Below are 13,299 nucleotides of genomic sequence, written 5' to 3'. Positions count from 1 at the left end.
AATTCTACATCTGTACCCTCCCCCCCCCCCCCATCACCTAGTTTAAAAGCCCCGCTAACTTTTCGGCCATCTTCTCACCCAGTACGGTTGCACCCTCCCCATTTAGGTGCAATCCGTCCCTACCAAAGAGTCGGAGGCCGACTGAGAAGTCGGCCCAGTTCTCCAGGAACCCGAAACCCTCCTTACTACACCAGCTAATCAGCCACTTGTTAACTTCCCTAATCTCCCTCTGCCTCTCTGGTGTGGCTCGAAGTACAGGTAGTATTTCTGAAAATACTACCTTGGAGGTCCTAGTCCTCAACTTAGCTCCTAAGTCCCTGAATAGTTTAGGACTTTCCATCTTCCTCTTCCTATGTCATTGGTACCCACGTGTACCATGACAGCTGGGTCTTCCCCAGCCCCACCCAGTAATCTGTCCACCCGATCCGCGATGTGCCGAACCCGAGCGCCCGGTAAACAACAGGCTGTTCGGCGCACACGGTTTTTGTGGCAGATTGCACTGTCTGTCCTAATAATTGAGTCCCCTACCACCAGCACCTGTCTTTCCTTTCCCTTTCTCCCGGCCTCACTGGAGGAGTTCTTTCCTTGGCAGCTAGGGGCGTCGCTCTGCTCCAGCAATGCTGGTCCCCGACTGGTTTCCCCAACATCACGCAACGGGGCGTATCTATTGGGGTGCTCCAGCCCAGGATCAGCCTCCTTGCCTTGTCCTCTTCTACCCCTCCTGTCACCCCTCTACTCTGATGCCTGCACCTCCATTACTCCGCCCACCTCTGAGCAGGCCCCTGCCTGCGCCTGACTGGTATGATCCCAGCTCTCCTTCGGTATGGACATTCGGCTCAGTGTTGCCAGCTGCCTCCCTAGATTCAGGACCTGAGCTTCCAGGGAAGCAACGTGCTTACATTTTGCACATTTGTATTCGCCCTTGACCCCATGATCGAGGAACGCATACATATCACAAGATGTACACCGAGTCGCATCTCCACACCCTCCGGGCATTGGACCTACTAATCTAATCTAATGGGGATTTAGGAATTAAAGTCTGTCCTGTGTGTCTGTTACATTGTGCATCAATTACCTTACTCCTCAGTCTTAATTCAAAACATCTCTCATTAAGCCACCTTGCAGCCTAATAGATCAGTCACAATTTCCTCAATTAGACAAGCTGGTGTTCAGGCATTTTTACTAGCTTCTAATCTTCCTGGGCACTGGTCTCCCCACCACCCCCATGAGTTCTCCTGCCCAGGGCTGTGGAGTCGGTAGATAATGTTCCGACTCAGACTCCTCAGTTTTTTGTACTTCCGACTCCGACTCCTCTGTATTAATATGTATTAATCTTTCGACACTGACTTGGGACGGTGGCATTGCAGTAACTATTGTGGCCACATCACTAACGATCTGTGGATAAACATGGATGGCTTCTTCAACTAACAAGATTTATTTTTCCAGCAAAAGACTCACTCTTTTCATCATTGAAGATGCAATGCCCTCAGCTATTAACCCTCCATTTTTGTTCAGGCGATATAACAGGCTCTTCCATTACAAGAGGAATTTACCCAGGGTTAGATCATCACATTGCAACCTCTTGGTGTCAGTGAAGGGGTGAGAAAGAAGGTTCTCCAGCTCTTTTGTTTGGGTCCACTGGCTTTCAGTTAATGCAAGATTTTCATTGTCCATTTCTTCTATGAAGTCTAAGTTCAAGCAAACGATTCACCATTAAATAAGTGCTTCCCCGGCGAGTTATTTGATCCAAAATGGCTCCTTTTCCTGCACGTCTTTTCAAAATTGCATCTGTTTTCGGGGCCCTGGCTGCAACAGTTACTTGCCGTAATTTGCCAATTAGTGTAGCTGTATGGCGATCATTTAATCCATCTCTTATGGCAAGTTGCAGTGTATGAACAGCACATCGCATATGATGAATAGTAGCAAGCTTCAATGCTTCTTCAACAAAGTTGTCTAAAAAAATGTTAGCATTCTCTTCAGTTTCTATATTTTCTCCAATACTTGCAGAACCGTCTTCCTCTAACTCTTTTCTTTCATTGATTTTTATTGAGAAAAAGTCAAGTACAAAATACAACAAACATGGTAAAACGATCAGGCTAGACATGGTCCTGAATACCATACATATAAAATTGAGGAGTACTAACATTCGAGGGGGGGCATATCCATTAACCGACTGTGTTGAGGTCAAAGAGGGTAGTCCAAAGATCCACCCCAACACGCTATGGGAGCTGAAACAGGATGCAGAGGGTCGAGTCCCCATATAGAGGGATGCAAAGCCCAAGAATAAACCACAGGCAATATACGAGGTAAGGCGGAGGGTATCTCCAGGAGGGGAAGTATGAGGGGACACCATGCCCCCAATGGGTGGCGAGACATATGGGTCCAACACATTCCCCTTCCAGAGAAAGCCCCCAAGAGTGGTAGGGCTGCAAAGAAGGGTGGGGGGGGGGGGAGTAAGGTAGGATAGACTGGAAGGGGGTAGAAGGGAATAAGAGCATAGGAGGCTCAAGAGGTTAGCTGAAATAAGGAGAGAAAAGGAGGAAAAAGAAAGAGGGTCTGGCGGCCAGATCAAATAGAAACACGTACATATTTAGCCCAGGGTTCCCAGATGGTCTCAAATTTAACCACATTATTATTATTGATAATACCAGAGATTTTTTCCTGTGACATAATCCAGGAGATCTGAAGTTTGGTTTCCCTGATGGACACCCTGGGTGTTTTCCATGCTCTGGCTATGGTGAGTTTGGCTCCCAGGAGCATAAAATGGAGGAGTTTCTGAGCAGGTTTAGAGAGTTTAGGGACCTTGACGTTGAGAAGTGCAATTTGTGGGGACTGAGCAATCGGGTGATCAAGTACTTTACGAATGATCTGGAATAATGTATTCCAGAATAGCCTAATCTTGGGGCAGGCCCACCAAGTGTGCAAGTGATCACCAGATAAACCGCAGCCCCTAAAGCACTGCGGAGAGGCGTTTAGAAACATGGCCGCAATGCGGGTAGGGACCATGTACCATTTGGTGAGCAATTTAACATTAGCTTCGATGAGAGAAACATTCAGTATACCTGTAAAGGAGCGTTGAAGGCGAAAACCCCAGTCGTCCAGGTCCCACTCCACTTCCAGGTCCCTCTCCCAGGCTAGCGCATATGCAGGTTTGACATCGCTGTTGGATAGTATTGAATAGATGAGGGAAATCCCTCCTCTTGGGTCCCTGGTTTCCGAGCACCAGCGCTCATAAAGAGTGATTTGTGGAGGGTCAGGTTTATCGTCCCATATGGAGTGGAGGAAATGTGATATCTTGAAGTGGCGATATCTCTCAGTGAGGGGCATTTTGAGGAAATTGACAGTGTGGGAAAAGAAAGGGGCCCCATGGAGTTAAAGAAGTGTCCAATGCGAAATAGGCCCTTGTTAACCACTTAAGCCCCGGAGGATTTGGCTGCTAAAAGACCAGGGTTTTTTTTGCGATTTTTTACTGCGTGACTGACGGACAATTGCGCGGTCGTGCGACGCTGTACCTAAACGAATTTCACGTCCTTTTTTTCCCACAAACAGAGCTTTCTTTTGGTGGTATTTGATCACCTGTGCGATTTTTTGATCATGCGCTATAAACAAAAAAAGAGCGTAATTTTTGCAAAAACAATATTTTTCACATTTTTTTATATGAAATTCCCCCCAAAAAAAATGTAAAAATCATAATTTTTTAACATTTTCAGCCAAATTGTTTTACGCTACATATGTTTGGTAAAAAAAAAAAAAAATCGCAAAAAGCGTATTTTGATTGGTTTGCGCAAAAGTTATCGCGTTTACTAACAAAGGGAAAGATTTTTGTCATTTTTGGTGTTTTTTTTTTTTAACGAGTAATGGCGGCGATCTGCGATTTTTTTTGCGGTACTGCGACATTGCGGCGGACAGATCGGACCCTTGACTGACATTTTTGACACTTTTGGGGGTACCAGTGACATTACTGCAGTAATCAGTGCTATACATATGCACTGTTACTGCAAAAATGACACTGGCAGGGAAGGGGTTAACTTTATTGGACAGGGAGGGGTTAAGTGTGTCCTAGGGGCGTGTTTCTAACTGTGCAGGGACATTGCTATTGGTGTAAAAACAAAGATCAACAGTTCTACATAGTAGAACTGTCTGATCTTCATTTTTACACCAGGGAGAATGACGGGCGGCTTGTTTACATAAGCCGCTCCGCCTTTCTCCCTTCACAGGAGCGATCGTAGTGTGACCGGCGGACATCGAGTCCGCCGGACACACGCACTGACTTGTCTGTGAACGAGCCGCGGCGGGCGAGCGCCTCGGCGGGCGCGTGCCCGCAATAGGCTCGCAAGTCAGTGACAGGCGAGTGACGTATCCATACGTCACTCTGCGTGGCCGGGGCTGACCGCCGCAGTACATAGTCGTGCTGCGGTCGGCAACCGGTTAAGCCACCAATGGAAGGCTTTGATATTTAGTCCAGGGGGAAATAGGGGGTTGTTAAGAACTTCCTCTAACTCTAATATCCGTTTGTTACCTTCTTCATCTGCGTTCATCTTCTCAATTGTGCTCAACATGTCAGAAGTGTTATCTGTCACAACACATAAAATCTGTTCCTTTGTAATTTCAAAATCTTCTAGAACACCCTCCACTAACTTCTGAAGGTAATCACTGGTGTGATGTGCCTGAGTGTCCTTTAATCCGAGGGTCCGTGTTATTGTTTTGTTATTTTCATCCACAAATCTAACATTAATAGCAAAATAATTGACTCTGTGAGGTGTGCATGCATCCATTTTAAGGAAGACAAAACGTCCTTTCAGAACTTTCTGTAGTTCTTCCTTTTTACATTTGGCCTCCTCAATTGTAAGTTTCCTTATACTAAGTCATTAATTATAACTTTTTGTGAATTGGGACATTTAAACTTGCTTTTTTTAAATTCCAATCTAAATTTAGTAGGAGTCGGTGCATTGTTTGTCGACCCCGACTCCAGGTACCCAAAATTTCCTCCGACTCTAAGACTCCACAGCCCTGCTACTGCCTCTATAAACTATGAGAGAGGACCTAGCTGCTGGTCCTCTCTCCAGAATTTACTCCACCAATAGGACGTATCCACATCAAGCAGGCACTGAAGTGAACAGCCGAAGAAGAACCCAAGGAAGTAAGCAGACAAGAGAAGAATTTTAACAGGATTGTGGATTCAAGTAAAAAAGGCACTCGGGCAAGCTTTTTGTTTTATTTTTTTTACCCTTTGGCGCCAAGCATACACAAATATGCGGCCCCACTGGACTTGGCTGTTTATATGCGGGCCGCATATTTGCGTATCCGACCTTGTGCAGGAGGCGCGCCACATGGCGCAGTCCCAGCATAGAGACCAGGGGGGAGTCCTGGGCCCCGTACCAACAATCGGGACCTGGATCTCCCCATTCGGGGTCACCTAATTGCTGGGATAGCCTCTGATCAGTCACTGTGAAGCTTGCCCCTGTGTTCTCTCCCTTAATGGCACAGAGAAAAAAAGTGCGTAAAAATAATTTAATGGGGGCAGGATTTATTTATTTTTTTTAAATTAGCATCAGTGTGTTTTAGGTAGGATTATAAAAAAAAAAAAAACCCCTGTACATAAAATACACACATATTTGGTATCACTGCAAATGTCAGGAGCAGGAGAATTTATTTTGGGTTGTTTTTAAGGGAAGGTTATAGTAGTAGCCAGAAATATACAGCTAAATTACTATTTTGGGCCAGTTGTCCTTTCATGATGAAAACATTTTTCCAATTTTAAAGATTTTCATTACCATTTACCAACAAATAAAAGCCCAATTTGTCCTGAAAAAATGCGGTATAATCCACCAGGATGCACAAAGTAGTTTTGATGATATGTACGGTTTTTCTCACATGTCAAAGTTGTAAAATTGTGCTTGGGCATTAACATTTGTTTTATCTTCAGGCGCAAAGGGGTTAATACCAGCCGTTAGTTGGAGGGAGGGCAGGCGGGGGGTAGAGAGAGTTGCCAATATCCTAGAGGTGGGCTTTAGGTTAATACAACACCACTGAACCAACAGTTTTGACAAATACACTCAAAAAAATGAATGAGAAGTTAAATACTGATTTAAAAATAAAAAAAAAAAAAAATAAAAAAAAGAGTATATGTTAGAACATTTGTCCTGCCCCTCCTCAAAGTCATAAATAAGGATGAAGGAATCAGAAAAATCGCTGATTTTATACCTCCTGAGTACCTGTGTGTAGATCGGTTTGTTCTATAAAAAACGAGGAGGAAAAGAGCTCAACTTTGCACAGCCCCTATGCTAGGTTGGCATATAAGGCCCCATTCACACCAGATGCAGCGAACTGCGCTGGGTGGTTATTGCGCAGTGCAGTTCCACCTCATGACAAGGCAAAATGCCTGGTCTCCTGTGTGCCCGATTTACACCACTGCGGGGATGTGTGGGCACGGTGCGATAAAAAAATAGTGTGATCACTATGTTTATTTCACACACTGCAGCACAGCAGGCAGTTTACCTTACTGAAATGTGTGGCATTTAAGTAAAAAAAAAAAGGGAACGTGCTGTACAGAGCAGTAATTCCCACCGGACCGCACACCAGCCGCGTTATTATAAAGTGCTAACTTGTGTGAATGGACCCATAAAAGTTCACAAAAAGTTGAAAAAGTAAAAAAAAAAAAATCCATGTGCATACAGTCATCTAGCTCTATTTGGTGCTCTTACAAAGGAGATTGGTCAATTAATTTTAAAGCAGCATAATTTGTCCTCATATTGACTTTCTATATTGGAATCTTGACTTCTAGGCCCAGATGTGGAATCTTGATCCAAAGCATAAAATAATATAGCCTCTAACCATTGTTATTTCTTAAAAATTACTAATAGCACACAAAATATTCCTATGTCCTAAAATTAGCTAATGTACTAAAAAGATAAAATAGTGCCACTAAAAACGACATTTTAGCAAATCCGCTTTGTAAAAATATGTATTACCTGCAGATATGTCTTGAAAACGTGCTTTGCAGATCTTGTAATCATTTCACTAATTAAGATTTTCTGACAAAAGATGAACAAACACAATCATAATTTGTTTTAATCACTATAAAAACGTATAAATTTAAACACCCAGAAGCCGTGCAATCAAAAATATACATTGGTTTCAGATATATCTGGTTAAAACAGGGTGAAAAGCTGTATTTCTGTGTTTATGATGACAAAAGATGAACATGAAATATCAGGTGAACTCCTATGCAGGAAGACTGGTGAGCTAATAAAGTCTATGGTGGCCATAGGAAAATGGAATTTTTGTAAAATCTTACCGTAAAATTCCTTTCTCTGAGTCCTCCGACAGTCGCCGCCCCTTCATAATCTTCACCAATGGGTAATTGACCTTTGCTCCGTAGGAGAAGCTAGGCAACAAGATTTGTTAATATCAAAGCTTTTAGCATATCACACCCCTAGGGGGCGGTCCCCTCAGTCAATACCTCCCTGCTTCCAGCATTCTCAACTCAGTTTGGTAGCATAGCAGTAGAGTACATAAACAAACCCCAAAAGAGGGGCGGGGGTGGCGACTGTCGGAGGACTCAGAGAAAGGAATTTTACGGTAAGATTTTACATAAATTCAGTTTTCTCTTACGTCCTCTGACAGTCGCCGCCCCTTCATAATCTTCACCAATGGGACGTCCCAGAGCAGTGTAGACATGAGGGGTGGGAAAAAAACGCAGCCGCGCATAAAGCAACGCAGTACCCACATCAGAGAAAGGAACCTTACCAAAGTAAGAGCAACAACCCAGGAAGAACAAGTGACCCAGGGGTAAAAACACCCCAACAGCCAAGGGCCCAAACAAGGGACCCTAAGGCACTGCCGCACTAAGAACTTTACGGCCAAAGGAAGCATCTGCCGATGCCTGAACATCCACTTTGTAAAATTTGGAGAAGGTGTGAACGGACGACCAAGTCGCCGCCTTACAAACCTGGGCCACAGAAGCCTGATGACGATAGGCCCAAGACGTACTCAGAGATCTGGTAGAGTGCGCCTTCACAGGGAAAGGAGGAACCTTCCCCCTCAAAGCATAGGCTTGCACAATCGTCTGTCTGATCCATTTGGCGATGGTAGCAGCCGACGCCGCCATGCCCTTCCGAGGTCCCTCTGGAAGGACGAATAGGGAATCCGACTTGCGAAAAGACTTAGTCGATGACAGGTAAACCCTGATCGCCCGAACAACATCCAAGGCATGCAAAGCCACCTCCTTCGGATGCTTAGGCTTCGCGCAAAGCGAAGGCAAGACAATGTCCTCATTCAGGTGAAATTCCGAGATCCTCTTCGGAAGAAAGGAAGGGTTAGGTCGCAAGACCACCTTATCCAAGTGAATCACCAAGTAGGGAGAGCTGCAGGACAAAGCCGCCAGCTCCGACACCCTACGAGCCGAAGTTATAGCCACCAAAAAGGCAACCTTTTTGGACAACAGAGACAACGAGATCTCCCTGATCTTTTCAAAAGGAGCATGTTGCAACACGGACAGAACAAGGTTCAAGTCCCATGGAGGCAAAGGCTCCCTCCTAGGAGGGGCCAAGTGTCGCACCCCCTGAACAAAAGTGTGAATCAACGAATTAGACGCCACTGGGCGCTGAAAAAGAACGGCCAGCGCAGAAATCTGACCCTTAATCGTGGCCAGCGCCAAACGCTGGTCCACTCCAGTTTGGAGGAAAGCCAACACTCTCGACACCGAGTATGAGCGCGGAGAAAACCCCCTGGACTCACACCAAGCGAAGTACGCTTTCCAAGTACGGTAGTATATCTTACCGGAAGAAGCTTTTCTAGCCTTAATCAAAGTAGGGACGACCTCAGGGGAGAGACCCCTATCCCTCAGGACCTGGCTCTCAACAGCCATGCCGTCAAAGCCAGCGACTGTAAAGCAGGATGGAATATCGGTCCCTGCGACAGAAGGTCTTCCCGAAGCGGCAGACGCCACGGAGCGTCGACTGCCAGATTTACGAGGTCTGCGTACCAAGACCGGCGAGGCCAGTCCAGTGCCACCAGAATCACCGTATGCGGTTCCGAGGTTAACCTGCGAAGGAACCTGGACAACAGTTGAATCGGAGGGAAGGCATACATCAGGCGATACTGATGCCAGGGCGCCACCAACGCGTCCGGGGCGTCCGCCCGCGGATCGCGCGTCCTTGCCACGAACCTTTCCACCTTGTTGTTCAGACGAGACGCGAACAGGTCCACATCCGGAAGACCCCACTTCGCGCACAACTTCTGGAAGACATCCGGGTGAAGGGACCACTCTCCCTGGTCCAGGGTCTGGCGACTCAGATAGTCCGCCTGCCAGTTCTCCACCCCCGGAATGTGCACAGCCGTTATCGCTGGAACGTGCGTCTCGGCCCACGACAGAATGTCGTTTACTTCCCGTGCCGCACGGGCACTCCTGGTGCCCCCTTGATGGTTGATGTAGGCCACCGCTGTGGCATTGTCCGTCTGAACCCGAACCGGACGGCCCTGAAGCCGTTCCGACCAATGCAGAAGGCAAAGTTTTATCGCTCGCAATTCCAGAATGTTGATCGGAAGGGAGGACTCCTCCTCCGACCAAGTTCCCTGGGCGGATAGAACGCCCAGAACACCACCCCAGCCCGACAGGCTGGCATCCGTGGTGATCACCGTCCACGACAAAGGACGAAAGGACTTGCCCCCCGACACCGCCGGGGACTGGAGCCACCACAAAAGACCCCTTCGGGTGTGGCGGCTCAACGAAATTCGCAGATCCAGAGATTGGGGACGCCCGTCCCACTTGGCCAGGATCTCCGCCCTGAAGACCCCGCGTGTGAAACTGGGCGAAGGGAATCGCCTCGAAAGCCGAGACCATCAATCCCAGACACCTCATACATGTCCGGAGGGACGAGCACTGAGTGTCCCTGAGGGACCTGACCTCGTCCTGAAGCGTCCGGAGCTTGTCTTCCAGTAGGAAGACCTTTGCTTGAACAGAGTCCAGGATCATCCCCAGGTAGGGAAGACGAACCGACGGACACAACGTTGATTTTGGAAAATGTATCGTCCAGCCGAATTCCTGCAGAGTCTGCATCGTGGTGGACAGGTCGTTCACCAGGCCCTGACTGGTCGCAGACCGAAGCAAGATATCGTCCAGATACCCCAAGACAGAGATGCCCTGGGCTCTCAAAGCCAGGACCGGCGCAAGCACCTTGGTGAAAACCCACGGAGCCGAAGCGAGACCGATGGGTAACGCCACAAATTGGTAATGATCCTCCGCAATGGCGAATCGAAGGTACCTCTGGTGACCCTCGAAAATGGGGATGTGAAGGTACGCATCCTTCAAGTCGATGGAGGCCATGAATTCCCCCGGAACCAGGGCAGCCACCACCGAGCGCAGGGATTCCATGCGGAACTTGCGAACCCGCACAAAGCGGTTCAGAGCTTTCAAGTCCAGAATCGGACGTACCTTGCCCTCCTTTCTGGGCACAGTGAACAGATTGGAGTAGAACCCCCGAAATCTGTCCCGATGAGGCACCGGAACCACCACTCCCTGGGCCCGCAGGTCCCGCACCGCCAGGTGCAGATCCTGCAAACGCTCCGGAGACAGCTGAAGATTTGAGGGGAAAAATCTGCTCGCCGGCCGAGAGAGAAACTCGATCTTGTATCCAGATCGAACGATTTCCTGAACCCACCTGTCCCGAATGCGGGCCAGCCAGGGTTGAAGAAAACCGAGCAAACGTCCCCCCACCCCAGAACCGGGTGAGGGCGCCCCTTCAGGCCGAATTGGTATGGGCAGCGGACCCGGACTGGCTGGACTTCAGCTTACCTGCCCACGGCTTCTTCTGGGAGCCTTGGCCCTTGAAGGACTTGCCCTTGTATTGCGACCGAAAAGCACGAAAGGACCCCTGAGAGGGTCTAAACGAGGTATTCTTCTTACCGCGAACCGACTTATTCTTGTGAGTGTGGGGTAAGAGAGTGCTCTTACCCCCGGAAATTCCTTTTATCAGAGTATCCAAAGACTCGCCAAAAAGGCGAGATCCCGCGTAGGGAAGATTAGCTAGAGTCTTGCGAGAGGATTGGTCAACCGACCAACATTTCAGCCATATCAGGCGATGGTTCAACACCGCTACACTGGAGAGGCGTGCAGCCAAAGGGACCAAATCCAAGTCCGCATCGCACAAATACATGACACCCTGATGAATTTGATCTACCATAGCCAATGTTGTCGGCGGAGCAGAGTCAGCCACCAGGGTGCGCCTGAGCACCTGTGTCCAATCCGCAATAGCTTGGGCTGCCATAATGGAAGCAAAAATAGGCTTCAGCATAGAACCAGCAACCGTATAAGCATGACGGGCCAGAGACTCCAATCTCCTGTCCGTAGGGTCCCGGAACACCGGGGTATCCTCAGCAGGAATCGCAGTAGATTTATTCAAAACTGCCACCGCGTGATCCACCTGAGGCGGCACACACCAACGCTCATCAGTGGTGGGTGTAAATGGATAACGCAGCTTGAACTTACTTGGCACAGTAAAGGGCTTCTTTAAATTGCGCCATTGCTCATCAACAGCACGCTGAAATTCCGCAGGGCAGGGAAAAGCCTGCGCTGTTTTGCGTTACCTTTGCGTCCCATAAGAGGACATCAAAGCAGGACGACTTGGTTCATCCTGCAGACGCAGTGTTTCCTTGATAGAAGTAATCAACTCATCCATGAGTGCAAGTTCTTCAGGCGAGCAAGGGGGAGAAGTATCAACTCCTACCTCAGCCTCCCCCTCAGACCCTACAAGGTCCAGAGATGAACAAGACCCTGAGAAGGGCACTCCAGCCATAGCAGCCCCATCGCCCTCTGAATCAGAGGAAATAGATAACCTGGGCCGTTTTGCGGATCGATCAGCCATTAGCATCTGCACCTGAGAAGCCAAGTTCGCTACAACAGCAGCCAGATCAGCCCCCTCGGGGGATGCAGCAGCCCCTTGGCCCCCCACCAGGGTGGGTGGAAACTTGCAATCCTGAGAATCCATGCCCCAGTATCAACTGAAATAAAGGACTGCCCCTTTAAGACCGCGGCGAGCGCAGCCCACCGCACACTACTGGATGTACCGACCCCCGCAGGGATAAGGAGCACTGAGCAAGGAAATACAGGATAAGGAAGGTAAAAACCTGGAGAGACCACACAGCTGCTGCCACCGATCGCTGTTCCAGTAAAAAAGGAAGTGATGCAATGACTGACCGCCCTATATAGCCTATGAAGGCTTCACAAACATGGCCGCTCGGCTGAGGGAATTTAGGCAATAAGAAAATGGCGCCGACATGTGCTTGTATGAGCGATAAAACACTGCGCTGTACCACACAGGGCCGGTCACCACAGTTTGCCGAAAAAAATGGCAGGCCGCATCAGCGGTCGCCGCACAGCATGTCTGAGCCCAGTCTGCCCCATACATCTCACACAGCAGAGCGGGAGAGCCCCCCCCCGCAGCCCACAGAAAGGCAGCTATCACAGGAATCTGACAGGGAGCTCAGCACTTACACAGACATGCGGGTCACACAGTCACAGACTGACACCCAAACAGACAGGTCCCCACATAGAAAAACACTTACCATTCCGGATGGCGTGGGGAGCCTTCTCTAGCGACCAAACCGCTGTACTGAGGACAGGGAGTGTCGCAGCCAGGACGCAGTGGACTGCGGTGCGAAACCGCAAATGGCGTCCGGTGAGGTAGCCACCTCACAGGCAGCATCCCTGCAGCGAACAGGGATGGGTCGTTCAATTTGCCAGGGAAACCTGAGCTGAACGCTCGATGGCAGGCTGGGGAAACCCCTGGCTCTCAGCCCTGGGATCCAGGGTGGCCAGTCCGAGACCCAGCTCCGCATGATCATCTTCATCCGAAGAAAACTAAACTAATGCTGAGAAAAAACAGCTAAGTAAAAGAAAGAGAAAAATACTTGAAATAAAATCAAAAAGAGGATAGAAGGCTGAGACTGAAAGCCCCAGCACAGGAACAGCCAGCTACTCCTAAGCTAGGCAATTGAAAAACTGAGTTGAGAATGCTGGAAGCAGGGAGGTATTGACTGAGGGGACCGCCCCCTAGGGGTGTGATATGCTAAAAGCTTTGATATTAACAAATCTTGTTGCCTAGCTACTCCTACGGAGCAAAGGTCAATTACCCATTGGTGAAGATTATGAAGGGACGGCGACTGTCGGAGGACGTAAGAGAAATATTTCCTGTTTCTTTCAGTTTCGAAAACCTCAATGTGAAACAGTCGCAGAACCAGACTGTTTCGCCTGCAGTCTCTAGTTCCCTTCAATCAACAAAAAACAATTTATAGTCCGTA

General features: G+C 48.5%; 1 protein-coding gene across 2 annotated transcripts in view; it reads right to left on the bottom strand.

Annotated features, from left to right (window-relative positions):
- Nucleotides 1-13,299, bottom strand: part of CLUH (clustered mitochondria homolog) — a 256,366-nt gene that overhangs the window by 77,617 nt on the left and 165,450 nt on the right. For both annotated transcript variants that reach the window (XM_082246213.1, XM_082246212.1), the window contains exon 15: nucleotides 6,972-7,034. In XM_082246213.1, coding sequence (XP_082102339.1) covers nucleotides 6,972-7,034 — 63 coding nt within the window. The remainder of the gene's footprint in view (nucleotides 1-6,971; nucleotides 7,035-13,299) is intronic.

Source organism: Pelophylax lessonae, assembly GCF_965119305.1.
Source record: "Pelophylax lessonae genome assembly, chromosome: 2".
Taxonomy (NCBI): Eukaryota; Metazoa; Chordata; class Amphibia; order Anura; family Ranidae; genus Pelophylax; species Pelophylax lessonae.
Note: the sequence above shows the minus strand (reverse complement) of the source record. Positions and strands in the feature narration are given on the sequence as shown.